The following is a 23648-nucleotide window of genomic DNA, read 5'->3' as shown; positions in this document are numbered from 1 at the left end:
ATGCAATAATGACAAATTTAATCATTTATTGTTATTATTATAATTATGTATTTAATAAATAATTTATGGCTTTCACATTACACACATTTAATGGCATATATAAGAAATTAATTATGTTTTTAATACATTATTTATTTATTTAACATTTAAATAAATAAATAATTTAATAATTATTTAATCGTGTATTTATTTATTTAATTTTGGCACTTGCGGTGCCCTACAAATTAGGTCTGTATGAACCTGTATTTGTGCTTTAGGCATTTATCAGAAGAGCTGAAAGTCACCAAGGAAACTGGCAAGTAATGAATCAATCAAGACTTATTCATGATCAATAAAAGATTGGACTAATTAAATTTAAGTTAATGTGTGCTGGGTGGTTTCAGCTTTAACTCTGGCAGTGTTCAGTGGTGTGAGAGTAAAGTGGGGAAAAGTAAAAAAACAAAACAACTTTAAGTAGATTTTTCTTTGCATAATTTACACAAGGTACATATAACCTCCATAATGTTTCTCCTGTTGCTCCTGTGCAGGTTAGGTCTGCAGTCTAGCTCAGCATGAGATGTACCTCCATGAAAACCGCTTTTAATCTTGATGTTACCTCACTAAGCACCAAATCTTGCTTCATGCAAACCTCTGGACGGGGATGAAATCAGCCCATGGGAGCAGAGGTGATTCAGCAGCTGGCTACATTTCTCATATATTACTCCATAACTCCTAACAGGACACCTCATCACATGACTGAACAGGATGCTTTGCATGTTTCAAGAAAAATGGTTGACCTTTATATCTGGCCAAGAAACAAAGTGCAGAATGCAAGACGGTATGAGATTTTGCATCACTGAAGTGTCGTTTCCATATCTCAGTGCTACATGTGAGTGAGGCAATGATGATTTCAGCAGCTCTCTTATTCACAGGAGCACAGCAGGTAGCTCCGGATGTGTGATTTGGGAGACTTTTACATTCTACCTGACACAACTTCAAAGGGATTTGTGTCTCCTCCCGGGACCAAACTAAGGATCTTTGTGGCATTAAACGAATGTGCAAACCTCTACACCATAGCGCCACTACTTAATTCTCTAAAATATAGCAAACTGTCAATCTTAACCAAACTTAAAGCATCATCTTCACAAACATGAAATAACTGAAGGTAAAGACATGAAACAAATATTTGTCTGACACTATTCAAAGTTCGTTTTTATCATGGGGTCAAATCCTGAAATTACTTCCCAAATCAACAAATCTTAAATTGTGTATGTGCTTAAAACAAACAAACAAACCACACATGGCCAGACAGTAACAACTATTTATTATAAACACTGTACATCACAGAGATCCTAACCATTGATCCACATGTACACTACAGCCAACAGCACTGATCTCTTCATTGACCTTTTAAAAAAATATTTTTTTCAACACATACATTGGACCTAGGTCCCAAAAAGATAACTTTTAATCTACTTTATTAAAAACATACAAGTGTCTGTAGTTATGAAAGAAAAACAGTATAATTTAGATATACCCTTTTTCTTTTTGGAGCAGCCATTGACCTGGCGGCGTCAGTGTTCGACAAATATTTGTAAAGTGAAGTCAGCGGCGTTTCACAGTGAAAGCAAACACTGCAGCTGTGGTGCAAGTCAACTGTCCTGCAGCGGAGAAGGCGGACCAGACGAGAGATCGGAGCCAATTGGGACAAATCTCTGAAAAACAAAATCAAGACAAATATTTATTCTGACTGTGTTGTGCACATCAAACACATCCGACCACAGAGAATATTTAAGCTGCTGTCCTGATGTCCGAGTGTTCTGTGCAGCACTCGGATCACACAGTCTTATTGTGGTCAGTGTTAAGTGCTTTAAATCTTACATCAGCTACAGAAGGAAAAAACAACAACAGACAAATAGAACTGAAATTAGTAGCACAAACTGACTAAAAGGTTCAATTCGTGCTATAGAAAATTACACCTTATTCCATTTACACAGCATACTTTATACACCTTTAAAGCAAAACCAAACAAGATAAAAATAAAGCAAATGTCGACAGTTTAATATTTATTTATTGCTGTGTCCGTACTGCAGACGTACACCTATAAATCGTCCTGAACTGTATTTTTTTCAAATATGGTTTAAACAACCCGTGAATACAGTTTGGAGGTAGATCATTTTGTACATCACGTGTGCAGGGTGAGAAAGTGTGAATTAATGTAGTTTAATAAATAAATAGTAATGTGTAATTGGTGAATAATAACCTTAATCCATTTATAATTCTTATAGCTTTCTTCTGAAGCTTATAAATTGGACTCGTATTTGTTTCTACACAAGTTTCTATGAGGGAACAACAAAGTAGGTGCTCTCCATTTCTCAAGAAAACTCAACATTTTAAGGAACATATTAGCTTATTATTAAATTTGACAGCACCGAGGGTTCGAAGATCGCAGGCATCCAATAACAGATTTTCAGCCTCGATTTCTCTGGGTTCATTGAATCCTTTAATGATATTAAGTTCTGTACATGATGAGATATTCAAAGTCTTCATCATTTTATGCTAATGAACATTTTTCTGAATTTGTTCCACAATTTGTCGATGCAGTTTGAACTTCTGCCTCTCTGAGATGCTATTTTTAAACCCAATCAAGTCATTGACCTGTTGCACATTAACCTAAACGTCTGTTTCTTTTAAACACCACTAACTTTTCCAGCCTTTTGTTGCCTCGTCACAACTTTTAGGACGTTTTGCTGCCTTCAAATTCAAAATGAGCAAAGATTTTTCTTAAAAAGAGACATTATCTCAATTTAAATGTTTGACATCGCCTGTGCTTGGAAACCAGTGCATTTTGTTGTTATTTACATTTTATACAGCGTGCCAATTTTTTGGGAATTGGGGTTTTATAATGATGTGTAAAACCACAGAGGACACATGCTCATCAGATTACCTGATTTTAGTGTCTGTAATTAGCTCGCATATCTTAGACACGTCATTACAGATCAAACGACAGATGATGAAGATGTTTACGGGAAAATGATACAAATGCACAAGCAAACATCTTCTTACGCCACTCTTCATGTGGAAACTAATGGTAATAATGATACCATCTTTAATATGGACGCACTGGTACAGCTGTCTGTTTGTGAGAAAATAATGACGTGTTTAATGTACCTTTGTTTTTTCCTGGACCACTGAGTGTGAAATAAAGATGGATTGATCTTCGTTTAAGATATCTTGAGCTTCATACACTGCTGCAACAGTTATTTGTACACCGAGGGTGAAATCTCCAACTGATTTGTGCATAATTATCACACCCAATAATCAAACCGCCAAATATTATATATTTCTATAACTGATCATTAACATTGCTTTAAAACTTTTATTCATGTTCCAGATGGTCTTCATTTGAGCTTTTCTGTGCCACCACATTTCCAAAACATGCGCGCTGTCGGTCTATTAAACTGACTGTTAAGCTGAAATATATACTGAGATAGTGAGGTAAAGAGCCTGCAGACAACCCTAACAATAAGATGATCCCCTATGACACCTTCAGATCCCTGCTGCAACATCACCTGTGTTGTGCAGGGTCTATTTCTTTTATGTTTGTACCATCATGGTTTCCCTTTTCTTGGCTTTTCAAAATGGAATAATTTGAATAAAAGTCACAATTAATCAAAAATCTGAACCTGTGTTGTTCTGCCAACTATCATTTTCTCTAGAAGCACACTCTGAACTGAATACTTCCATCCATCCACTCAACCTTGATCCAGTTCAGGGTTGCACTTTTGCTCTAGTCCAGCTGTCATAGAGCAAAACATGAGGTCCACCCTGGACAGGTGACCAGTCCATCACAGAGCTGACATGGATAGAGAAACACACACACTCACTATCACACCTACGGCCAGTTTAAAGTTGCCACTTAACCTAACACACAAGTCTTTGGACTGTGGGAGAAAGCCAGAGAACCTGGAGAGAACCCACTCAGGCAGAGCGACAGCATGCTGGTATTTTCAATTCAATAAAAAAAAAAAGAAAAGAAACCATAAAGCAGTGATATAAAGTTTGTTACACTGCAGATTGTCAGAGCTACACTTACAGTGGACTCTTCGAAGTGCAAAATGGAGGCCAGAGGATTTCCACAGGAAGGTCGAAGGGGAGCAAACCCAGGGGGAGCCCCGACAGACGCTGATGTGTAGGTGGCCACCTCCTCGTCCAAACGCAGCTCCTCCAGGGGAGGAAAACGCTTGCGCAACATCAACACTGCAGAACTCACAGAGCAAGTCTTCTGACCAACGAGATCTGCGACAGGAAAAAAAAAATAATCTGCAGCCTTCGTAAAAATTAATTAAAGAATCTAATTATTTAATAGCAGGAAAATTGTGTCAATTTTTGTCACTTTTAAAATCAAATCAAATATTGTGGTTCTTTTTCTCCTGGCACTCACTTTTAGTCTACACTTTAATAAATGTCACAACAGGCACACAACATTGTTAACCCTTTCCCCCATAAAGACGACACTTGTGGTTTTCACACCACGAAACCACTCGGTTCAGAAAACAGCTTCAATGGTTACTCCGAGTCAGCTTTTAAGAGGTTAAGGGGAGTGTGATCGATCAGAGTTACCTCTGTGCGGGCGCTGAACAGCAGGGGTGATCTTACAGCTCGGTTCTGGCACAGCCAGCACCTCGCCGTGCACTGGCAGCCCCTTTCTCTCTTCTGGTGAAACTGGAGCGCGCTGGTCCTGCAGAGCGGAGTCCCCCAGCTTCTCTAAACGCGGCACTCTGAACAACTTTTTGCCAGTCGAGAAAAAGATAACAGACTCTCTGTGCTGGGCCTGCAAGAACATCTGTTCTCCCACTAACTTCTCCTCATCATCATCATCGTTGCTCCTGCTCTTCTCCTCCTCTTTGTCACAGTGAGATATACTCTGGAGACATGAATAGAAAACAAAAATACACTGATTGTTAAGCTACTACATTAATCAGAAGAACTTAATTTAATGTGGATCGGTCGCTTCAAATTCTCACAGCTGAGGCTTGAACTGGTCGCTGCTCGCAATCTTTTTCTGTCACATTTGCGCTCTGCTCTTCTTCTTCTTCATCAAACAGTCTCTGGACCACCTCCTGCGAAAGGTTAAAGGAACTGTAACTGACACAAAATAAAATGTGCATTTGTCCCCAAAATATATTGTAGTTACAGGATTTTTTTAAAGTAATAATTTTTAAAATTATTATTATTATTATTATTATCTTTAAATCTATAGCGCATCTGTCATTATTCCATGTTAAAAAACAAACTGTTAGAAATTACTCTTACAACTTACAACATGGTTACCCTGCAGGACCAAATCAGCCACCCTACCACAGAGCAGTGTGTGGAGTCTGCCACTCCAACCACAGAGGCTTCACACATTGACTCTGTAGGACTGAAGTCCTCTAAGGAGGCTGAATTTGAGCTCAAATGTAGGATTCAGCAAGAGCAGATTGAGATGCTCCAGAAACAGCTCCTAGCAGCTCAAAATCAGCTTGAAGAGCAGGCCGTTAAACATAGGCAGGAGCAGGAGACACTCAACCTGGAAATCAGTGACCTGAAATCCCAGCTCTGCCCCAACAAGGCCCTTCATGATTTGAAGGTAGATTGAAAGAGCCCAAAGCTTCCTCACTTAAAATCCCACAGCAGCACAAAGAACAAAATTCCACTGCTGCAAATGAAATGCACAAACGTGAGCCTCTGAAAGAAAACGAGACTGGAGAACAGGAGAAGATGGAAAAAGAGGACTCACTGCCATCCACTGCAATGTCTCTGCAGGAGCCTCAGAAAGAAAAAGACACCACAGAACAACAGAAGACAGAAAAAGAAGAGTCAGCTGCATTCTCTGTACAGAATCTTTGCAAAGTCTACAAGACAAACAGAAAATGCTCAATGTCAAGGTGGCTGAACTCGAGGCTGAAGTTAAGAGCCTGCCAGAGACTCCGCCAAGTAAGAAGAAGAACAAGAAGAAGCGGAACTGTGCGCGTCCCCAATTTCACCTAATTGGTCTCAACATCAAGTCCTAAAAATCATATTTATATACAACTAAATTGTCAGTGAACATTTGAACCCCTCTCGGTCGAGACAGAAGGCCACTCCTTCCTGAGCCCGGTTCTGTCAGAGGTTTCTCCCCATTAAGAGGGAGTTTTTCCTCTCCACTGTCGCCAAGTGCTTGCTCATAGGGGATTTGGGGGCTTTTTTTTTTTTTTTTTTTTTTTTTTTAAAAAACACCAACCACTGATAAGTTCACTGACATCAAATTTAAGACTCAGCAAATATGGAAAAGGATCATTCGTCATCAAGTGAGGAATCATCCATTTAAAACATGTTTGCTGAGGCATATTTAGTTGTACATAAATATGATTTCTGTCACACTAAGGCCAATCACAGACTAATTTGGACAATTGGTAAAAAAATAAATAAATAAATTAGAAAAATTTAAAAAAAGTAGTTGTGTCATTGTTTCATGTAGATTTCAAATAACATGCCATTTTATGTCAACATATTTCTGTTACATTTGTGGTGCTCGTGGTCTTATATTCTTATGATCCTGTTTATTTGATGAGTAAATCCTTCTGCCTTGCTTCACATATTTACTGCTGCTTGGCTAGCTTTAGTCACGGTAGCATCAGCACGAGTAGAAACAGATACACATCAGAGACATCACACGTAGCTTGTGTTTATGTTCAGAGTGACATCTGATTTAAAAGCAGGCAGCAAAGCACTGAGCAGCATATCAGTCAGCACAGAAAACAAGTGCCATAAATGTCATCTATTAGGCTGGAATAATTTGTTTCTAGTGGCTTCTATTGTAAGTGCTTTACATTTCAGCATGGCATCCTGTATGTGTCCTACACTGAGGACACTTGAAGCTGGTCATTTTCTTAGAATGAAGCTACAGATAAAACCAAAACAAAACAAAACTTTCATAAGAAATCTTTATTCTGCAGTAAGGGACATTAAAAACCTAATAATGTTATCATTAAAAATATTAAAATGTGAAATAAGAGCAAAATGTATGTTTGATGGTGTCTTATTCTCAGCACTTTTTTCTAATTATTGTTCTCAGAGTTGAGATTTAATTCTTATATTTAACTCAATCAAGAAAGAAACAATTCAGTCTCTTTCCTTGTAATAAGTCAAATTTTCTTCATTTAAGCATAAATTTTAGACAGTTTTTTTCTAGTTAAAACTTTGTTATTGCTACAGAAGAATATTTATTTTACATTTACAATTTTTTTCCTGGGGACCCTGTGACACCCCTTGGAAGAGCCGTATGCTGTGTATCTCTTAAGATGTCACTGCTGGGTTTGTGAGGCCATGTTACTCCTAAATTTCTATCTTGTTCAAAGAGAAGATATAAAACAAAGTTCTAAGCTATTCGACCTTAGTGTTCTCCTTTTTTAAAAAGAATCAATAAAGAATTGAATCGTTAAACAGAATCAAAAATGGAATCGGAATCGTGAAAATCTTATCAATACCCATCCCTACCTGGATTTGTTCAACAGAGTTATACTAGAAGGTATAAAGAGATGCTTAGTGAGGCCTGTTCGCAATGAAGGATGTCTCGCTCCTTCCCCACCGCTCATCACTCCCAAAGTTGGGATACTGACATTGTAGCTTAATATTTTAAAACCAAAAAGCTTTTTTGGTTAAAACTTTTTATGTGTTCACTTAGATTAGTTCCTGATTCCCTTTTATGGTGACTAGTTAAACAATATTTACGTACTTAAGAACATCTTTTGGCACTGCCACACACACACACACACACACACACACACACACACACACACACACACACACACACACACACACACACACACACACACACACACACACACACACACACACACACACACACACACACACACACGAGTGGTATAAAATAATAGGTTAAGTCAGGGTTTCCCATCTCACCTCCTGTTGGGGCTGAAGGTTGGTTTTGCAACTCTTGAATCCAGGAGTGCCGTATGGCGACTGATGCCATTTCTGCAAACAGAAGCATTATGAGTTAACGCGGTGATTGTGCACAACACAACAGACTACCTGGACAGAGTGCCAACATACAATAAATACATACTGACCATAGCAGACAGGGGCTGATGTCTGGTGTTGCGGACTCTCTGTGGGGTCCATTTGTTCAGCGCCGTCTCTTTGAGTGCTGCTGATGCTGCTGCTCAGGAGAAAAAAGCCACGTCACATCAGATTAAAAGGACAACGAGATAAGAGTGCTTTGGGTTTTATAAAGATAACGAGTGGAGCAATGCTGCGTCTTACTTGCTGGCACAGCAGTCGCTTCTGGACGATTTTTTCTAACCGGCACTCTCTGAGCCTGAAGACAGAAGAAATTATTTCAAAGGCAGCACTTAAAAAGCAAAAAAAAGCAATAACAACAATGTAACAAGTATGAGGAAGTACAGAAGTGAACACAAATTTACTGTGTAGATTGAAGTCGCCCTGCTTGGTGGACAGACTGAACTTCGGGGTGTTGTGCCCACGGGCCCTCCGGCTTTCACTCCCTCGTTCTGGAGGATGCTTTGCAGCGCAGCGGGGTCTGGAGAGAACTGCACAGACTTCACTGATCCTGTGAGAAAAGTACAGACAACAATCATTTAAATAATATGACATGAGTGTAATACTGAACATTATGAACACCCAACTAACACTGCCTGATGTTTAGTTTGAATAAAATTGGCTTCCAGTTAATGAGACTCATAATTGTGGCATTTTTATTGGGGATTTTACACAGGACGAGAGAACACACACGTATAGTGAGATATATTTATATAGTATTTCAAAGGGACTGCTCGGCCATCTACTATAAAATAAGTCTTTTACAATGTTCACATGTATGTGCCAAGCACATGTTGTGTTCTCCATCTTACACTGACCTGCAGGGGCTCCAGCTTTCTGTCGGCTCGTCATGATGGACACTCGCTGGGGCTGCACACATGATCATTGGACACCTTTAAAAAAATGTTTACCTGCTGCAACTATAGGCATTAAAAACAAGCAAACAAAAAAAAGCATGATAAAGAATGCACCGCTGTGAATCCAACTCACCAAATAGTTGTACGGTTTGGACTGTGGAGTCGTAGGCGCCGGACCTGTGACGCCCACTCCTTCGTTCCGGAGGATGCTAAGCAAAGCCGCATGGTCAGGCTGGAAGTTCTCCCCCTTTTCTATAATGCAAAAGAAAAAAGCCCAAGAGAAACTCTCTTAATATCTTCATTTTCACTAAACAAAATAAATGGATTTCCATGGATTTAAAGGAGTGAGGGAAATACGGCCTGCAAGCTTTAAGTGATTATCCACAAAATATAGGTGGAAGTTTGTGCCTTAGATGCGATAAATAAACAAGCTTACCACCTTTTGAAGAATTGCACTGCGTGGTCCGACTAGCATGTGCTGTTTTTGAATGGTCTTTTAGACTGAGCAGGTTCATGCTATTCAAATAGACCTCTGCACTGGGAGCAGACTGTGCAGAAGTAGCAGCACTATCAGGACGGGATGACATAGCGGTGGACAAAGATGAAGTCTGAAATGTGCTGGAAGGCCCAGTTGGTCCCGATAGGTGGGAAGCATCTTCTGTTGTCTTTCCGAGAGGCTTCCCTGCAGCTTTGGTTGAGTCCTTGTTGCCCTTTAAAGCGGTTGGATGTTTAGACGGTTTTGTGTTTGCATGAGTCCAAAGCTTTGGGACAGCCAGAGGTTGGTTTTCAGCAGCCGTTCTTGTGCTTTTGGGCTGTGACAGATTAAAAGGTACAGGCCGAGTGAGTGGCTTTTTCTTCGGCGCTTTTCGCTGCAGAAAAAGGAAAATGCTTATTAAACACATCAGACTAACCCGAGTAAATAAAAATATGGAAATCTACAGGATCAAAAGGAGATGCTTACAGCCAGAGGTTTCTCCTCCCACCTGCAGTGGGACTGACTGAAGTCTGAGGGAGTCTGAAGATGGAGGGACTTTGCAAGCACCGGAAGCCTGCTTATACCTGCTTGCAGAGGTGCCTTTTTACCAGTGGCTGAGCTTCCTGGATCTTTGTTCTCAATATCTTTGTTGGAAAGGTGAGATCCTGACATGGGTTTGGAAGGCTTTGGGTCTGCTACCTTTTTGTTTTGTTCATTCTTCATTCTGAAAAAAGAAAAACGGTCAGCTTTGTCACACAACCCAGCTCGAGGCTGGGAAATCACCAGAGGCAGCATGCAAAGGGGAAAAAAGGGGGGGAAACTGATTCAAGGACAAAGAAAACCAGACAAGATGGGAGGCAGATACAGGAGAGGAACAAGCTGCCTGACATTTTTAATACCAGTACTGATTTGATACCTGAGATCTAGAAAGGTATATTTTACTATGAGACAAACAAATAAACACGCTTCTGTAGACAGACCAAATAAGTCCCAGCTCTGAAATTCTATATCAGTAACTGCGGCTCAAATCATCAGTCTCACCTCATAAAGTCACTGCGGATTTTATTCTGACTCTGTTGACGAAGGATTGGAGAAGAGTCCATGATGAGGAGATAAAGCTGTGAGGAGCAACTGAAGCAACTAAAGACAGAAAGAAATTAAAGCTGAGCAACCAAAATACCAAACAGGCTTCTAACAAGGGTAGTATGGAGATGGGCAAAAGACACCAAGCATGCAATGAAAACAACAACAAAAAAGAAACACAAGACTTTAAAACGTTAACATGAGCTAATTTAAAGTTCTCAAACAATCTGTCTAATCGTAAAAGCGCATGCCTGTTAGTAACACAGTACAAACCATCGTGCTGACTTGTGAAAATTACCCCAGAGAAGCTAGCTTTACCCCGATCACAAGCCTGGCTACATACGGACCTTCTGTGTTCTTATAATTCAACAGAGTATCCGTTTCTTCCTTCCGATCATCCAGTAAAGTATTTCAGACCGGAACAGCTCCAAATGTTTTGGTTTATCGGGTGTTTTGTGCAGATTTAAAAACCACTAGCCCCGTCTATTCTCACCACAGTGGGCTGTCAACTTCCTGGACTCATATGAGTTTGTAAAAAGCGCGCTTTGCCATTGGTCGAAATAAGAATCCGTATCAGCCAATGGCCGCGTGCGCTTTAGTCAGGATAACGTCTTCGACCAATGAGAAATGGAGTTTCATAAACAACTCCATGGTAACGACGCGAAAGTTGTTTTACCACGTGACAGCGTGTCGCCGCGGCTTCCCCCTATGTGCAAAGTACAGACATTCAGAGAAACCTATAATAATAATAATAATAATAATAATAATAATAATAATAATAATAATAATAATAATAATAATACAATCTACATAAAGCGGAGCCATTTCAAGGATATAGACTTCCAGAGCTAAAGTAAGTGGAGTTTGATTTATTTGACAAATCATGAGGAATATTAGAAGAATTTTAGATTTTTTGTTATTTTTATTTTATTTTCAGATATTTTAATATAAACATTGTTTAAATCAATGGGATCACGTCAGTTACTGACGTAATGGTTTTGTTTTGTTGTTGTTTTTAATTTACATATTTGAATATTGATGTCAGAGGTTCTTAAATTCATTGGACAGCACTAAGGTAAAGTCAAGCTACCAAGCCATTCTGCATTTGTTAGTATTTTATATGCAAATATAAACAATATACGGTAAACTTAGCTAACAAGAAGTCTACATTTAACAGACAGCTGCTAAAGTAGCGATGAGACAAGCTAACTTAACATAAAGCTAATGCAGTGATCTTAGAGAAACAATTTGTGCTGCCCAAAAAATCTTTTAATCATCCCTGAAAATTCACCCTAAGGTTAGAGAAACTGCAAAAAAAACCCTAAGAGCTGCATTTCAGACTCTGCAGGCCTAAGTCAGCATGTTAAAGATTAAAGTTCGTCACAGTACGATTAGAAAAAGACTGAACAAGTATGGCTTGTTTGGTAGGGGTGCCAGGCCTCTTCCCTCTCAAAAGAACATGGGAGCACAGCTTTGATTGCAAAATCATATCTGAACAAACCAGAAGATTTCTAGAACAGCGGGTAACATCACCAGTGGAGGGGTGATGATTTGGGCTTGTTTTGCAGATGCTCTGTGGCCTCAGGTAACAAAGTGGGTCCTCTACCAGTTGGAAGGTCAGTGGATCAATCCATGTGGCAAAGTACACTTGGGGGAAGGTACCCCGAGTTTCCACCAGTGTAATCCCAGTGTGAGCGTGCTGTGAATGTTAGAAAGCCTTTGGACATTGATACAAGTACTGTAACAAGGTGTGTGATTGGGTGAATGAGACTTGTAGTAAAAGGTATTTTGAGTGCTCAACTGTACAGAAAGGTGCTATACACATGCAAGGCCAATTATCATTCACTGTCACTTAATTGGCTCTTTATGCCTTATTTATGTTCACACATCAGTGCAGGTATCACCCAAATAAGGAGGACCTTGAAAACAAACTGAAAGATTACTTCACAGAGAAATGAAAGTAAAAGCAGCACTGCCAGGAGCCCATCTAATTACTAACTTAAATAATAAACCTTTATAATGAATGGCAAATTACTTTCTGTCCAAGGTGCACAGGAAGGGGATGGAGATTTTCAGTAAATCAGTGATATAACTTTAGAACATTAAAAATATAAAACTGTAATAACAACACTTTTTGCACAGGCGCATAACTAAACCTAGCAAGACACTTGTAGATTTCTAGGCAATGCATAATGGAGTTTTTTCTTTTAAAATTTTCTAAGGATTAAAACGCTTCTGCCACTGCAGGGCAAGATCTGACGCTGCGGTAAACAGCGAGACCCTCCCTCTTCATCACTGACCACTGTAATCCAGCAGGTGCCGCTGCCAGCAGAACAGTAAAGCCCCATGCCTGCCTGAAAGCAGCAGCACAGCGTGGGTGTATGCCTGTCACCCGTGTCAACAGTAGAGGGAAGAAGAAGAGACGTAGAGGAGGAAACCAGAAAATAACGCTGCAGCAGACATGGACTTGCGGTCTGAGCTGCTTAAATCCATCTGGTATGGTTTCACAGCCCTGGATCTGGAGAAGAGCGGGAAAGTGTCCAAGTCTCAGCTGAAGGTGAGTGAGGGATCGTCTACCTGGAAGATGGAACTAGAGAAACTTTTTTTTTCCTGCCCGAGAACTTACTCATCTCTTACCGTTTACCCTCGTTTCCTACCTCGTTGCATTTTACATCATGCGGGTTGGTTGTGAAGGAGGTGAAAGCAATTTCAGCAACAAAGCAAATTAAATCTCAAGGTTTACTACTTTTACTATGTGTTTATGTGTCAGGAAATAATGGTGTGCAACGTCTGATACTACTTATCAGAAAACATCATCATCATTAACATTTCCTGTGTAAAACTCCGTTTTTTTCAGCCGTGTACTGCCCAACAAGGAACAAATTTGTTCCCCCTATTTTGAATAAAATGCTTTCAGCTGCTGAAAGAGGGCACAATATGCACCTCTGTCCGGCGCGAGCACGAGAGTAACAGTTTGCTCTCAGTCTGTACATGAATGGGAGCCCTCATCTCCAAGCTGTGCTCACATTGGGCCTCCATGTACCAGCTTGTAGTGCAAAGGGACCCTCTGGCACAGCACCGGGCCAGAGAGCAGCCTGTTGAATAGAGTAGGTTCACAACATGAGGCCGAACATGTCAAAAAGGACATTGTCACAGGGAGAGCAGGGATAAAGTGGACACATGTTGGTGACCGTTGTCTCTTTCCACAGAGCCTAAACGAGGCTACTGTATGTTGCGTTGATCTCATTGTTATGTCACTCGGTCTCGCTGTGGCTCAGACTCCATTTCCAGCCACCTCCACGCTCCTGCGAATGTGCCGCCCGGCGCTCCTGGCTCTCAGCGAGTCAGCCTCATGACTGGGCTTATCCCCCCTCGTGCCTTCAGCCTTCTCTGAGGCGCCGCGCTGCTCAGAGGCACTCGCAGGCAAACACTTTGCATGCTTTGGCCTCAAAACTGACAGATGTTGTAGCGTTGGAGACTGGCGACAGGATGTGGTTATGGCTCAACACACAGAGAACCTAGCTGTCTGATAAAATGCACGATACCTCAAGATGTTGCATGGTTTCAGCTGAAGAAACAGAACAAGAAGGAAAAGCGTTTTTTAATCTAACTGTTTTTCACATGCTGTCAGTGATGCCACTGCTCACAAAGAGTAAAGTGTAACACTTGAAGTTTCTAATAGAACTTGGAGATGTTTTCCTGAGCTCGATTTTCATCTTTTTAAACTTTAAAACGGTCATATTGCTTTACTGATGTCGTTCCACTCTTAAACTAGTGCGTCTGAACGGTTTTCCAGGCAGCTTTCCTAGAAAATTAAAGCTTTTTGCTGACTCTGGTGACTCTTTTTTTCCATGTTTGAGCAAACACATTTTTTAAAATAGAAAAAACGATGCAGCAGAAATTTAAAAGTTCAGTTCCTCAAACACTTCCCTGGCCTTCATTCTCTGATTGAGCAGCCAGCTATATAAATATATTTATACATCATGTCACTTACCTTTTATATTCTACAGAAAGTTTCATCCTTCCTAACTCATGACGTGTAATCTCTTTTTTTAGACACTTAATTATTAATTTGTAGGCGGATGCGGTTAGCAGCCTCACAGGACAACAAATAAAACAGTTTGCACAGTCCTGTGTTGGACAACGAGAACTGAAATGACTTTCTGCTTCAGTGTTTTTCTTTTTTAAACATCCTCATATTGTGATCCTTCAGGTATTGTCTCACAACCTGTGCACAGTCTTGTGTATTCCACATGACCCCGTGGCTTTGGAGGAGCACTTCAGGGATGACGATGATGGCCCAGTTTCCAGTCAGGGTTATATGCCTTACCTCAATAAATACATCCTGGATAAGGTGATTAAAAAAAACCCAAACAAGTGTGCTCAGTTTATTTCAGCATATTGCGAGCCTCATGTGTTTCATAATTCAGACAGCTTTTTTTAAACCCCTGGTCTTGTGTCTTTGTAGGTTGTGGAAGGTTCTTTTATTAAGGAAAACGTAGACGAGCTCTGCTGGACTCTTACTGCGAAGAAAAACTACCAGCCAGACCGAAGCAGCAGCACCATTTTACCAGACAAAGATGCTTTTCGTCTCTGGTGCCTTTTTAATTTTCTCTCTGAGGACAAGTACCCTTTGGTTATGGTTCCCGACGAGGTGGGTTTAACTCTTAACTCTTATCATTAGTACGATGCATTGTTTATCGTATTGAAAATGTAACCGAAAGAGAAAAAAAATCACAAGTGTGTGTGGCAAAAGAAACCCGTTTCCAAACTTAGACCCTAAGCTACTCAACATTTCCGCGCTCTGTTGTTGAGTCTGAGATTGCACTCAGTAATCTCTGACCTAAAAATGCTGTTGGATCTTTTACAAACACCGAGTACACCAGCTGAAAGTTTGTTTCTTGCCACCATGGAACATGGTGCTCATGTCACGCAGCAGTGTGGGCTTGTTTCTCACTTGCAAAGTCTCATTTTGGTTTCCTGTCGTGTATTCTTCACAGCCGCTGCCAAGAGAAAGCCCCAATTTTTCAAGGGCAGGGTCGTTTCTGTCGCCCTCGGTTTAAGAAAGCATTATCCAGTTGTATTTTGGAGCGTGTTTCACACATCAGCCACTGTGCAAAGCACTCTGTGGTGTAGCCAGGGCTACTGTGAGGTTATACTGTTACTAGAGAAAGCCTTATTGGGAAATAGCAAAAGCTGCTTTCAGCTACACTATTAGATACAATTTTTGCAGTTGTGTTTTAAGCAGAAGGATTCAAACTACAAATAAAAGTGTAGTAACAAAGTAATATTAAAGCATTACTGTGAATTAGTCCTTAATAAGCAGGTGATGGTCACTAAAAATGGTAAATTCAGTTTTAAATACTCCTTAAAACTGCACACAAAGGTGATTGGTGTAATATATAGCTTGCTTGAGTGCAGCACAGCATGCAGGGACAGTCCAGCTGAGTTATTAATCCTGTCTCTTTCCATGCAGGTGGAGTACCTCCTCAAGAAAATATGTATGGCTATGAGTATTGAGTTCAACTGTGTCGAGTTAGAGGACTTCTTCTCTCAAGACTCAGTGCAGCAGAGTGGAATTACTGTTTGGACGTTTCTAGAGATGATGAACTCCGGGAAGGTAACCAGAGGAATTGATGCGAGCATCATCAGCATGGCTATAGAGGAAGTGTACAGGGAAATAGTTGGTGACGTCCTCAAAGAGGTAGGAAACTGATGTGCCTCCAGAATGCTGTTTTTGTTCCTCCCCGGTGAGATTTATTTCAGTGATCTGTGTGTCGGTTTGGCTGCGTTCAGGGCTATCTATGGAAAAAAGGCCAGCTGAGGAGAAACTGGAAGGAACGGTGGTTCACCTTAAAGCCGAGCAACCTGTCCTACTACACTGGAGAGGACCGCAAGGACTGCCAAGGCAATATAGCCCTGGATGAGAACTGCTGCGTGGAGGTAAACAGCTGGAGAGATAATCATCTGTGACAGCTAGAGAAACTCTTAATAACAAAATCTCCACAGCAGAAATACTAAAGCAGGCGTTTAAATGACATTCAGGCAGTGGTTCTCAGTGTAGGGCGGGGACTTCCCCAAGGTGCTACACTAAGGTTTTTTTGTAGTTTTATTTTTTATCACGCCCCTCATCTTTGATTTAACTTGTAACTTACTACAAAATTTGAAATCCTGTCCCTCCAAAGGTTAAACAAGACAAAAAAAGGGGAGCAAGTACAAAATCCAGCAAGACCCTGGAATCTGGTCAGATTAAATGTAATTCATACATTCAGTTTATACCTTTAATTTTATATAATTCAGTTTCTTTTAAGTCAAAATTATTGCTTCACGTTTACAAGAGCAAAGAATTTTTTTTGGAGTCTGAGAGAAAATGAGACCGCCCTCACAGTTAAATCAGCACAAGTCATGTCGACATTAATAAACATGCTATAAAGAGAAGAAATTTAAACGTGAAATGTTGCTGAATAATCCCACTTTTACTTGGTGGCTCATGATTTTCTTTTAAGATGCGGGATGAGCAAAGGTGACACCGAGCCTCTCTCAAATGACTAAACTACCTTTCATAAAAGGAAGTAAATAACTGCAAAATCCAAAATCTTTCTACTCCAGTGCTTTGACTTGTGTTGGCACTGCTTCATATTTTGGGTGTCATAATGAAACAAGGTAAGACTGAAAACTGAAGCTTGCCATGGGTCATATTAAAAACAAGATTTCCTCACAAATCTCGCAGAGCTCAAGGGAACTGAGGTGATTAGTGTGCTAGCCTCACTCCTAGCTGAAAGTGAAGCAGAAGTAAGAGTGCAGCGGTTGCTATTTAAGGTGTCTTGGTCACTTTTCGTGTGGACACAGCCTCAGTTATCATACTGCGTAATACACTTGCAAGAAGGAAATTGGAAACTGTTATTAGGTTCTCTGCATTTATTGCTCATAAAATGTGGTCTGAAATTCATCCCAGTTACAGTCAAAGATGACTAAAAGCGCAATGAGATCTATTCTTGTATCAGCTCTGAGTAATTAATCGCAGAGCAGTAAGTGAATTCCCGAGTGTAGTAACTTGTAGATCCCCTCCTTAGCAGTCACAACATCCATCACATGCTTCCTGTGGCTGTTCGTGAAATATTGCAACATTTCTGGGATGTCTTGATTGATCAGCCCTCTTCAGCTCATGCCACAGACCATTTGTTGACTGGTCGCATTCGGTGTCTGGACTTCCACGCGTGCAAGTCATTGTGGCGTTAATCATGGCGAAGTACGCATGCCGAACAGCCCCAAACTATGACTATGATGAGCGATACTCCACCTACCGTGCTTTGCAATTAGGAGGAGGTTTCATCGTGGGTGTGCAGTGCCCTTTCCCCCCCGCATTGCATGAAAGTTCACGTTTGTCTCGGCAGTCCACACAGCGTCACCCCAGGTTTATTACAGAATACACAGGTGGTCCTCAAGAAACATGAGCTCGTCTTTACGATGGTTTTTGAGATTAGTTGGACTTGATGAGTACACAGTAAGAATCAGCTGTAAACAAAAGGTATTTCCTCATATGAGGACTAATGAGGGTTTATTTCACAGAATAATACAATAAAGCATGAAAAACTTTATTAAGCATGAATGAAGCCAAAACGTAATCATGACAAAGTCTCATTACGATGACTTGATTTGTTTTAGCACTTGTTTCTTTATAGAGTCCTTTAACTATTTCTTTCTTCTTCTTGATGAACCACATGCTTGATTTGGCAAAAACTTGATGGCCTACCTGATACAGGGTCATTATCTTAAAATATTGATTTCCATTTTGGCCTTCTCTAATATTTAAGGTTATGGTACGGTTAAGGTTATCACCTGTGTAGATGATGTAGACCTCAGAGGGTTAACACTACTTCGGTTTTGTGTAAATGCTGCATTGGACACATTAACTAAGGCAATGAGAGTTGTGCAGGTGCTTTGCTGTTAGCTGCTCTTCTTACCTCTTTGAATACTCAGGTTTGTTCTCTTGTTGTGATCACCGCAGCACGCCAGGCCCCAGGGAACTAGCAACACTCTTAATATCCCTGCCTTGTATTTTATTGTGGACTGATTAAATACTGAGGCCTCTAGCAAAGCTGTTGTAACATTTTCTTGCTTCTCTTTATGCTTCTTATAAATCCCTAAGGAATTTACTGTGATCGAAGCATGGGTCACACCTTTAACTGGAACATCTTATTGCAAGAGGATTCTTTTAAGAAAAATCTCGAGCAAAAAGTTTTGCATATTGTTTCCAGCCTGGAACGTGACTGATGACTCATTGTGTTCATAAAAGACATTTAAAGTACAGCTCAGATTATGATCATTACAATGGTGACTTGGAATAAGTGTAGACCACAATATTGCAAAAATCCTGGCAATATAAATTCTTGCATGAATAACTAATTGAGTCACAAGTTCATCACTTCACCCAGCATGTGATACTTCAAAGGAAGCTGCTGAAATTGTGTTATATTGTAGGAAGCAGATGTTTTTTGAGCTTTCAGAGTTGTTAGAAAAATGTCCTTTTCCTGTAATTGATGTTTTTCTCCTTTATTTTTACAAAATAGACTCAAAAACTGCAAAACCATTCACAGTTAACTACTCAGTATTAAGAGATAAACTGGGTGTCCCTTTTTTGAACAGGTGCTGCCAGACCGAGATGGGAAGAGATGCATGTTTTGTCTTAAAACCCTCTCCAAGACGTATGAAATGAGTGCGTCAGACACCAAACAGCGACAGGAGTGGACTACAGGTTAAAAGAGACTCTCATTCATCAATTCACATCAATTTTTAAAAGCTTTAATTATTTATTTAGATGTTAAACATCAGTGTCTTCTTTGCAGCTATTCAAACGGCAATCAGGCTGCATGTGGAGGGGAAGAAATCCCTCCACAAAGATCTGAAGCTTAAGCGACGTGAACAGCGTGAGCTTCGGGAAAAAAGGCGACAGGCCAAGGAGGAGGAGCTGCAGAGGCTGCGGGCCTTGCAGGAGGAACGGGAGCGCAAGCTGGCGGAGCTGGAGCTCCTGAAGGAGGCGCAGAAGCAGGCTCAGGCCCTCCTGGAGCAGGATGAGCAGAGGAGGCGCCAGCAACACGAACAGCTTCAGCGTGCCCTGGAGATTCAGCTCCGTGAGGCTGAGGAGGTGAGCATGGAAACAAAGAATGAAAGATTTTAAAAGCATAAAGATGCAGATCGACTTTAACTTGCTTCTTTCTGTGTGTTACAAGGCCCGAGTCAGTATGCAGGCAGAGATGGCTTTGAAAGAGGAGGAAGCAGAGAGGCAGAGGAAGAGGATCCTGGAGTTGGAGGAGATGCAGAAACGTTTGGAGGAGGCGCTGCAGCAAGAGATTAAAGCCAGGCTTGATGAGGAGGCCTTCCGCTATGCTCAAGCAGGGTAAAGTTGTTTAAGCAGCTAGCCAGGTGTGCAGTGCAAAAAGCTTAGCGCAGGGTGGTGGAGGTTGTGTTGTGTACAAGCAGCATTTAATAAACTCTGTTGCTGAATTAGTTCACATTGCGTTATGTTCCTGAGGAAGTTGAGCTGCAAAGAGGAAGTTGTTTAACGCTGCAGCCACCTAGACCATTGTCATTGCACTCTCGATTTATCCCATCCCAGGTCCAAAGTACCTCGCTGATGAGCCCCCTGCATTTATCACAAATGATCTATTCAAAGTCTAACTTCTTTGCATTCTACATCATGCTCAGGTTGTTGGCTGAGGAGGAGGATAAAATGAAGGCTCTGATGAACCTGCAGGAGGAACAGGAGGAGTACATTGCGAAGACACAGAGGGAGAAGCAGGAGCTGAAGCAGGAAATGGAGGCCAAATCCCGGGCCCTGGAGGAGGCGCAGAGACAGCTGGAGGAGGTTCGAGCCAACCGGCACAGAGTTGACCAGGACGTTGTGGTAGGTAGAAACCCTGACACTGACCGTGTGACTCAGTTACAGCATGTTATCGAAGCTAATACCCCTCAGGCCTCAGACCCCTAATACCACTGCAGACCCCCTGAACATGGAAAAAAATAAGTGAGCTTCTGCTGCTTGTCGTTTTTAAATAAATCACCACAGAATGTGTTGATGAGATCAGCGAGAGGCTGTCCTGTCGCAAGAGTCACTGACAATCTGACACCAAACCAATAAACAGAAGTTAAGTTCAAAATAGGCGCTTAAAACAACACACGAAAGCATCTCACGAGCTACAAAAAAAACAACCACCCACCCATCACAGTCCCTAGTCATCAGATAAAGTTAGATAACCAGGAAGTGCTGCAAGTATAACTTTGAAATTCATAATGATAAGACAGGATGCCAGATGGCAGAGACTTTAATGAGACTAAACAGACTGCCATCGTGATCAGTCCCTCAAAAGCACATGAGTTATGAACAGGATTCAAACAGGACACCATTTTTTTTCTCTTGTTGAGTGGTGGCTACTCTGTCTTTTTATTACTTTCATTATATTTGATTTTATTTGACAAAATCTGGCCTTGAGAGTGGCAGTAGTGAACCTTAACCTTATTGAGATGCAAAGTTTAACTTTTTAATAAATTGACCAGTTTTAGTGGTTAAAATACCAGCAGCACTTTGTTTATTTATCAGGTCACAGACAAAGAGCAAAAAGGAAGCGAGTTCATGTCTTAGTGGCTCTTCTGGATACTTTTCAACAGATCGAGGTTTTTGGGAAGCGTTTGTCAGTTCACTTGTTTATCAGTAGCCGCTAAGCTCTTCTTCTCCGGCAGGCCGCCCAGAGGAAACTTCGGCAGGCGAGCACCAACGTCAAACACTGGAATGTCCAGATGAACAGACTGATGCGGCCGATCGGACCTGGCGGTATGTGTCCTTGCCTGCTCAGAGACATGACAGACATGCACCGTTTCAAGACCAGATTTTCAAATGTTTCTTGCTGCATTATACCAGCAGAGAAGTGTTAACCACTTCTAGCCCTGTTGTGTTGCAGCCAGGACTGATGTGACCATTTGCTTAGCTCAGGGGCTGTGAAGTTTAGGTCAAAATAGGTGGTTCATATATTTCATTTTGAACTTCTGCAAATATACTTCCTTAAATTTGATACTATACTTTATTTTAACTGTGAATTCTGTTTTTATTTTTGGTTTTTGTTTCAGCCTAAGTCTGATTTCAATTGTCCGTTTTGTTGCTTTCATTTTCAGAGAAGAGACCATCGCTGGGAAGCTCCTTCACGAGCTTCCAGATCCCAACGCAGCGAGACCCCGGGCTGCGTCTCAGGAGTTCGGGATCGGGGGATCGGGAGGAGAGCAAAGAAAATGTTGACAGCAGAGCTGGATGTGATTTAGACAAACGTCACTCTCATGCATCTAATGGCGACATGGATATCCCCTAAATGATGAGTCATAGAGACTGCCTCGTCACAGGAAGGGCAAGAGATGGTTGTCATGTTTGTGAACAATATGAAAGCGGCGGGGATATAGCTGAATTTACCGTACTACCACGTCTACTAAATGCTGAAATATTACTGACCTCGTATCACAGACAGCAACAGTTTAAAAACATTTTAACGAGAGTGCGTTTTCCAATATCTCCCCTTCTCAAATAATCCTTTTCTGCCGCCTGTGTGAGGCCTGACGTGAACATAACTGATACCTCAGCGGAAAGAAAATGAGCGGTAAGAAAGATCCTGAAAGTACAAGGTTAGCTCTGGTGTTCAAAGAGAAAAGCCTACATGCACACAGGAAGCTCATTTTTGTGCAGCTCTGTAACTTAGACGGATACCAATGTTTCATTTCTATTGGTACAATTTTCGAGGTTGTGGGAGGTGGCTTAGGTTTTTTTGATCTAGAAACTTGGTTCAGTATTAAAGTTTACCACAATTTCACTCCTGATAAACAGGAAAGAGAAAGAAGAGGCGTGAAAGAAAAAAAAAACTGTCATGACCTTCCTGTTTTTAATGTCATTTAACATTACTGTAAATAAAGAGAGTGAAGTTTGAAGCCGTACCTGCATCTTTACTGTGTTAAACTTAGTGCATTGTGCAATTCAAAGAAACTTTAAGGCAACTTTTTGTTTCAAATCTTAACCTGGTGCTTCACACAGTGGAAAAGCTAAATAAGAGTTTGCAAAACGAGTTGTAGTGACGCAGACGTGACAGAAATGCAAAAGACCACACGGTGTGGAAGTAAGAGTCGCAGACACTGCTGAAGTTGCACACTGCACATCCGCTTCGGTTTGAGTTGGAGTCTGCTTCACTTCTGAGGCCTTAAATGTGTCATCTCCGACTAATCTGACGCCTTCCGGGGACAAAACCTTCAGCTGGCTCACATGAGCAAACAGAGACATCCCCTGACAGGTAATGCAAACTGCATGCCAACTGCTGTATGTGCCAGTGTACTAATGCACAGTTTTAAGCAGAGGTGGCAACAAGTAGAAGCACAGATAGTAGTTTTGAAACATACTCCAGTAAAAGCTGAAGTACTGTTTCCACTTCTTTACTCAAGTAAAAGTGGAAAAGTATTGGCTCTGAAATATTCTCAAAGTAAGAGAGTAAAAAGCAGCTCTTTGAAGAACATTTCTTCCACCTACTTTTGTGCAAATCTTACTGAACCCTGTGCTATATTAATGTAATAATTAAATAATATTAGTAGATAGGAAAACCAGCTTGATTTCTGTTAAAATTTTATTTCTAATAAAGGCTCGGCTTGAATCAGTTAAGAAGAACACAAGCAGAGAAAAAATGAGGCTGTGATCTGCTTACCTGTGCTGCTGCAGCTGCTCTGAGGTTTACTGCGCCTTGTGGATTTACACACCTGAATTTAGCTGATGTTTCATGAGTTGTCCTGGCTGATTTCCATCCTCTACTGACAGTACACTGTTTAATCTTCCAGTTTATCAAACACCACTGAGCTTGTGTGTTTGCTGTTGTTTGTTAATCGGATAGAAAAATTGCATTTGAAATTACCTGCCACTTAAAAAAAAAATTACTCGTTTTATGTTCGCTCCTTTTTTGCAGGGCCGGAAGTACCACAACCGCAACTTATGGACAGCCTCAGTCGTGTTGTGCCAAAAAATAAATAAATAACTAAAAATACCAGCCCAGTTTAACCTCCGACTTTGGCACACAGTTTTGCTTGTTTCCTCTCTTTTTGTGCCACATACCCTGGTGATTATTACACGAACAGGA

General features: G+C 40.9%; 2 protein-coding genes across 9 annotated transcripts; one reads left to right on the top strand and one right to left on the bottom strand.

Moving 5' to 3' along the window:
• Positions 1–1482: 1482 nt before the first annotated feature.
• Positions 1483–11047, bottom strand: troap (trophinin associated protein). Of its 3 annotated transcripts, none has more exons than XM_026155127.1 (14): positions 10991–11047; positions 10456–10554; positions 9901–10138; positions 9376–9808; positions 9073–9191; positions 8901–8952; positions 8448–8593; positions 8287–8341; positions 8094–8182; positions 7927–7998; positions 5007–5102; positions 4603–4906; positions 4076–4278; positions 1483–1694 (listed from the first exon to the last, which is right to left on the bottom strand). In XM_026155127.1, the coding sequence occupies exons 2-14, from the start codon at positions 10515–10517 to the stop codon at positions 1632–1634; spliced, it is 1932 nt and encodes a 643-aa protein (XP_026010912.1). In that variant the 5' UTR covers positions 10518–10554; positions 10991–11047; the 3' UTR covers positions 1483–1631. The 3 variants fall into 3 exon arrangements, with proteins under 3 accessions (XP_026010912.1, XP_026010911.1, XP_026010913.1); XM_026155126.1 differs by having other exon boundaries at positions 10845–11038; XM_026155128.1 differs by lacking the exon at positions 10991–11047 and adding an exon at positions 10771–10818.
• A 147-nt stretch (positions 11048–11194) lies between these two features.
• LOC113013851 (DEF6 guanine nucleotide exchange factor) lies at positions 11195–22467 on the top strand. 6 transcript variants are annotated; one of them, XM_026155054.1, is made up of 12 exons: positions 11195–11350; positions 12814–13054; positions 14711–14851; positions 14966–15151; positions 15974–16201; positions 16294–16440; positions 19144–19252; positions 19344–19642; positions 19728–19894; positions 20203–20401; positions 21235–21325; positions 21664–22467. In XM_026155054.1, the coding sequence occupies exons 2-12, from the start codon at positions 12959–12961 to the stop codon at positions 21852–21854; spliced, it is 1854 nt and encodes a 617-aa protein (XP_026010839.1). In that variant the 5' UTR covers positions 11195–11350; positions 12814–12958; the 3' UTR covers positions 21855–22467. The 6 variants fall into 6 exon arrangements, with proteins under 6 accessions (XP_026010839.1, XP_026010838.1, XP_026010836.1 ...); XM_026155053.1 differs by having other exon boundaries at positions 12811–13054; XM_026155051.1 differs by having other exon boundaries at positions 12745–13054.
• Positions 22468–23648: the final 1181 nt, after the last annotated feature.

The sequence above is a fragment of the Astatotilapia calliptera genome, chromosome 20 (genome assembly GCF_900246225.1).
Source record: "Astatotilapia calliptera chromosome 20, fAstCal1.2, whole genome shotgun sequence".
Classification (NCBI taxonomy): Eukaryota; Metazoa; Chordata; class Actinopteri; order Cichliformes; family Cichlidae; genus Astatotilapia; species Astatotilapia calliptera.
Note: the sequence above shows the minus strand (reverse complement) of the source record. Positions and strands in the feature narration are given on the sequence as shown.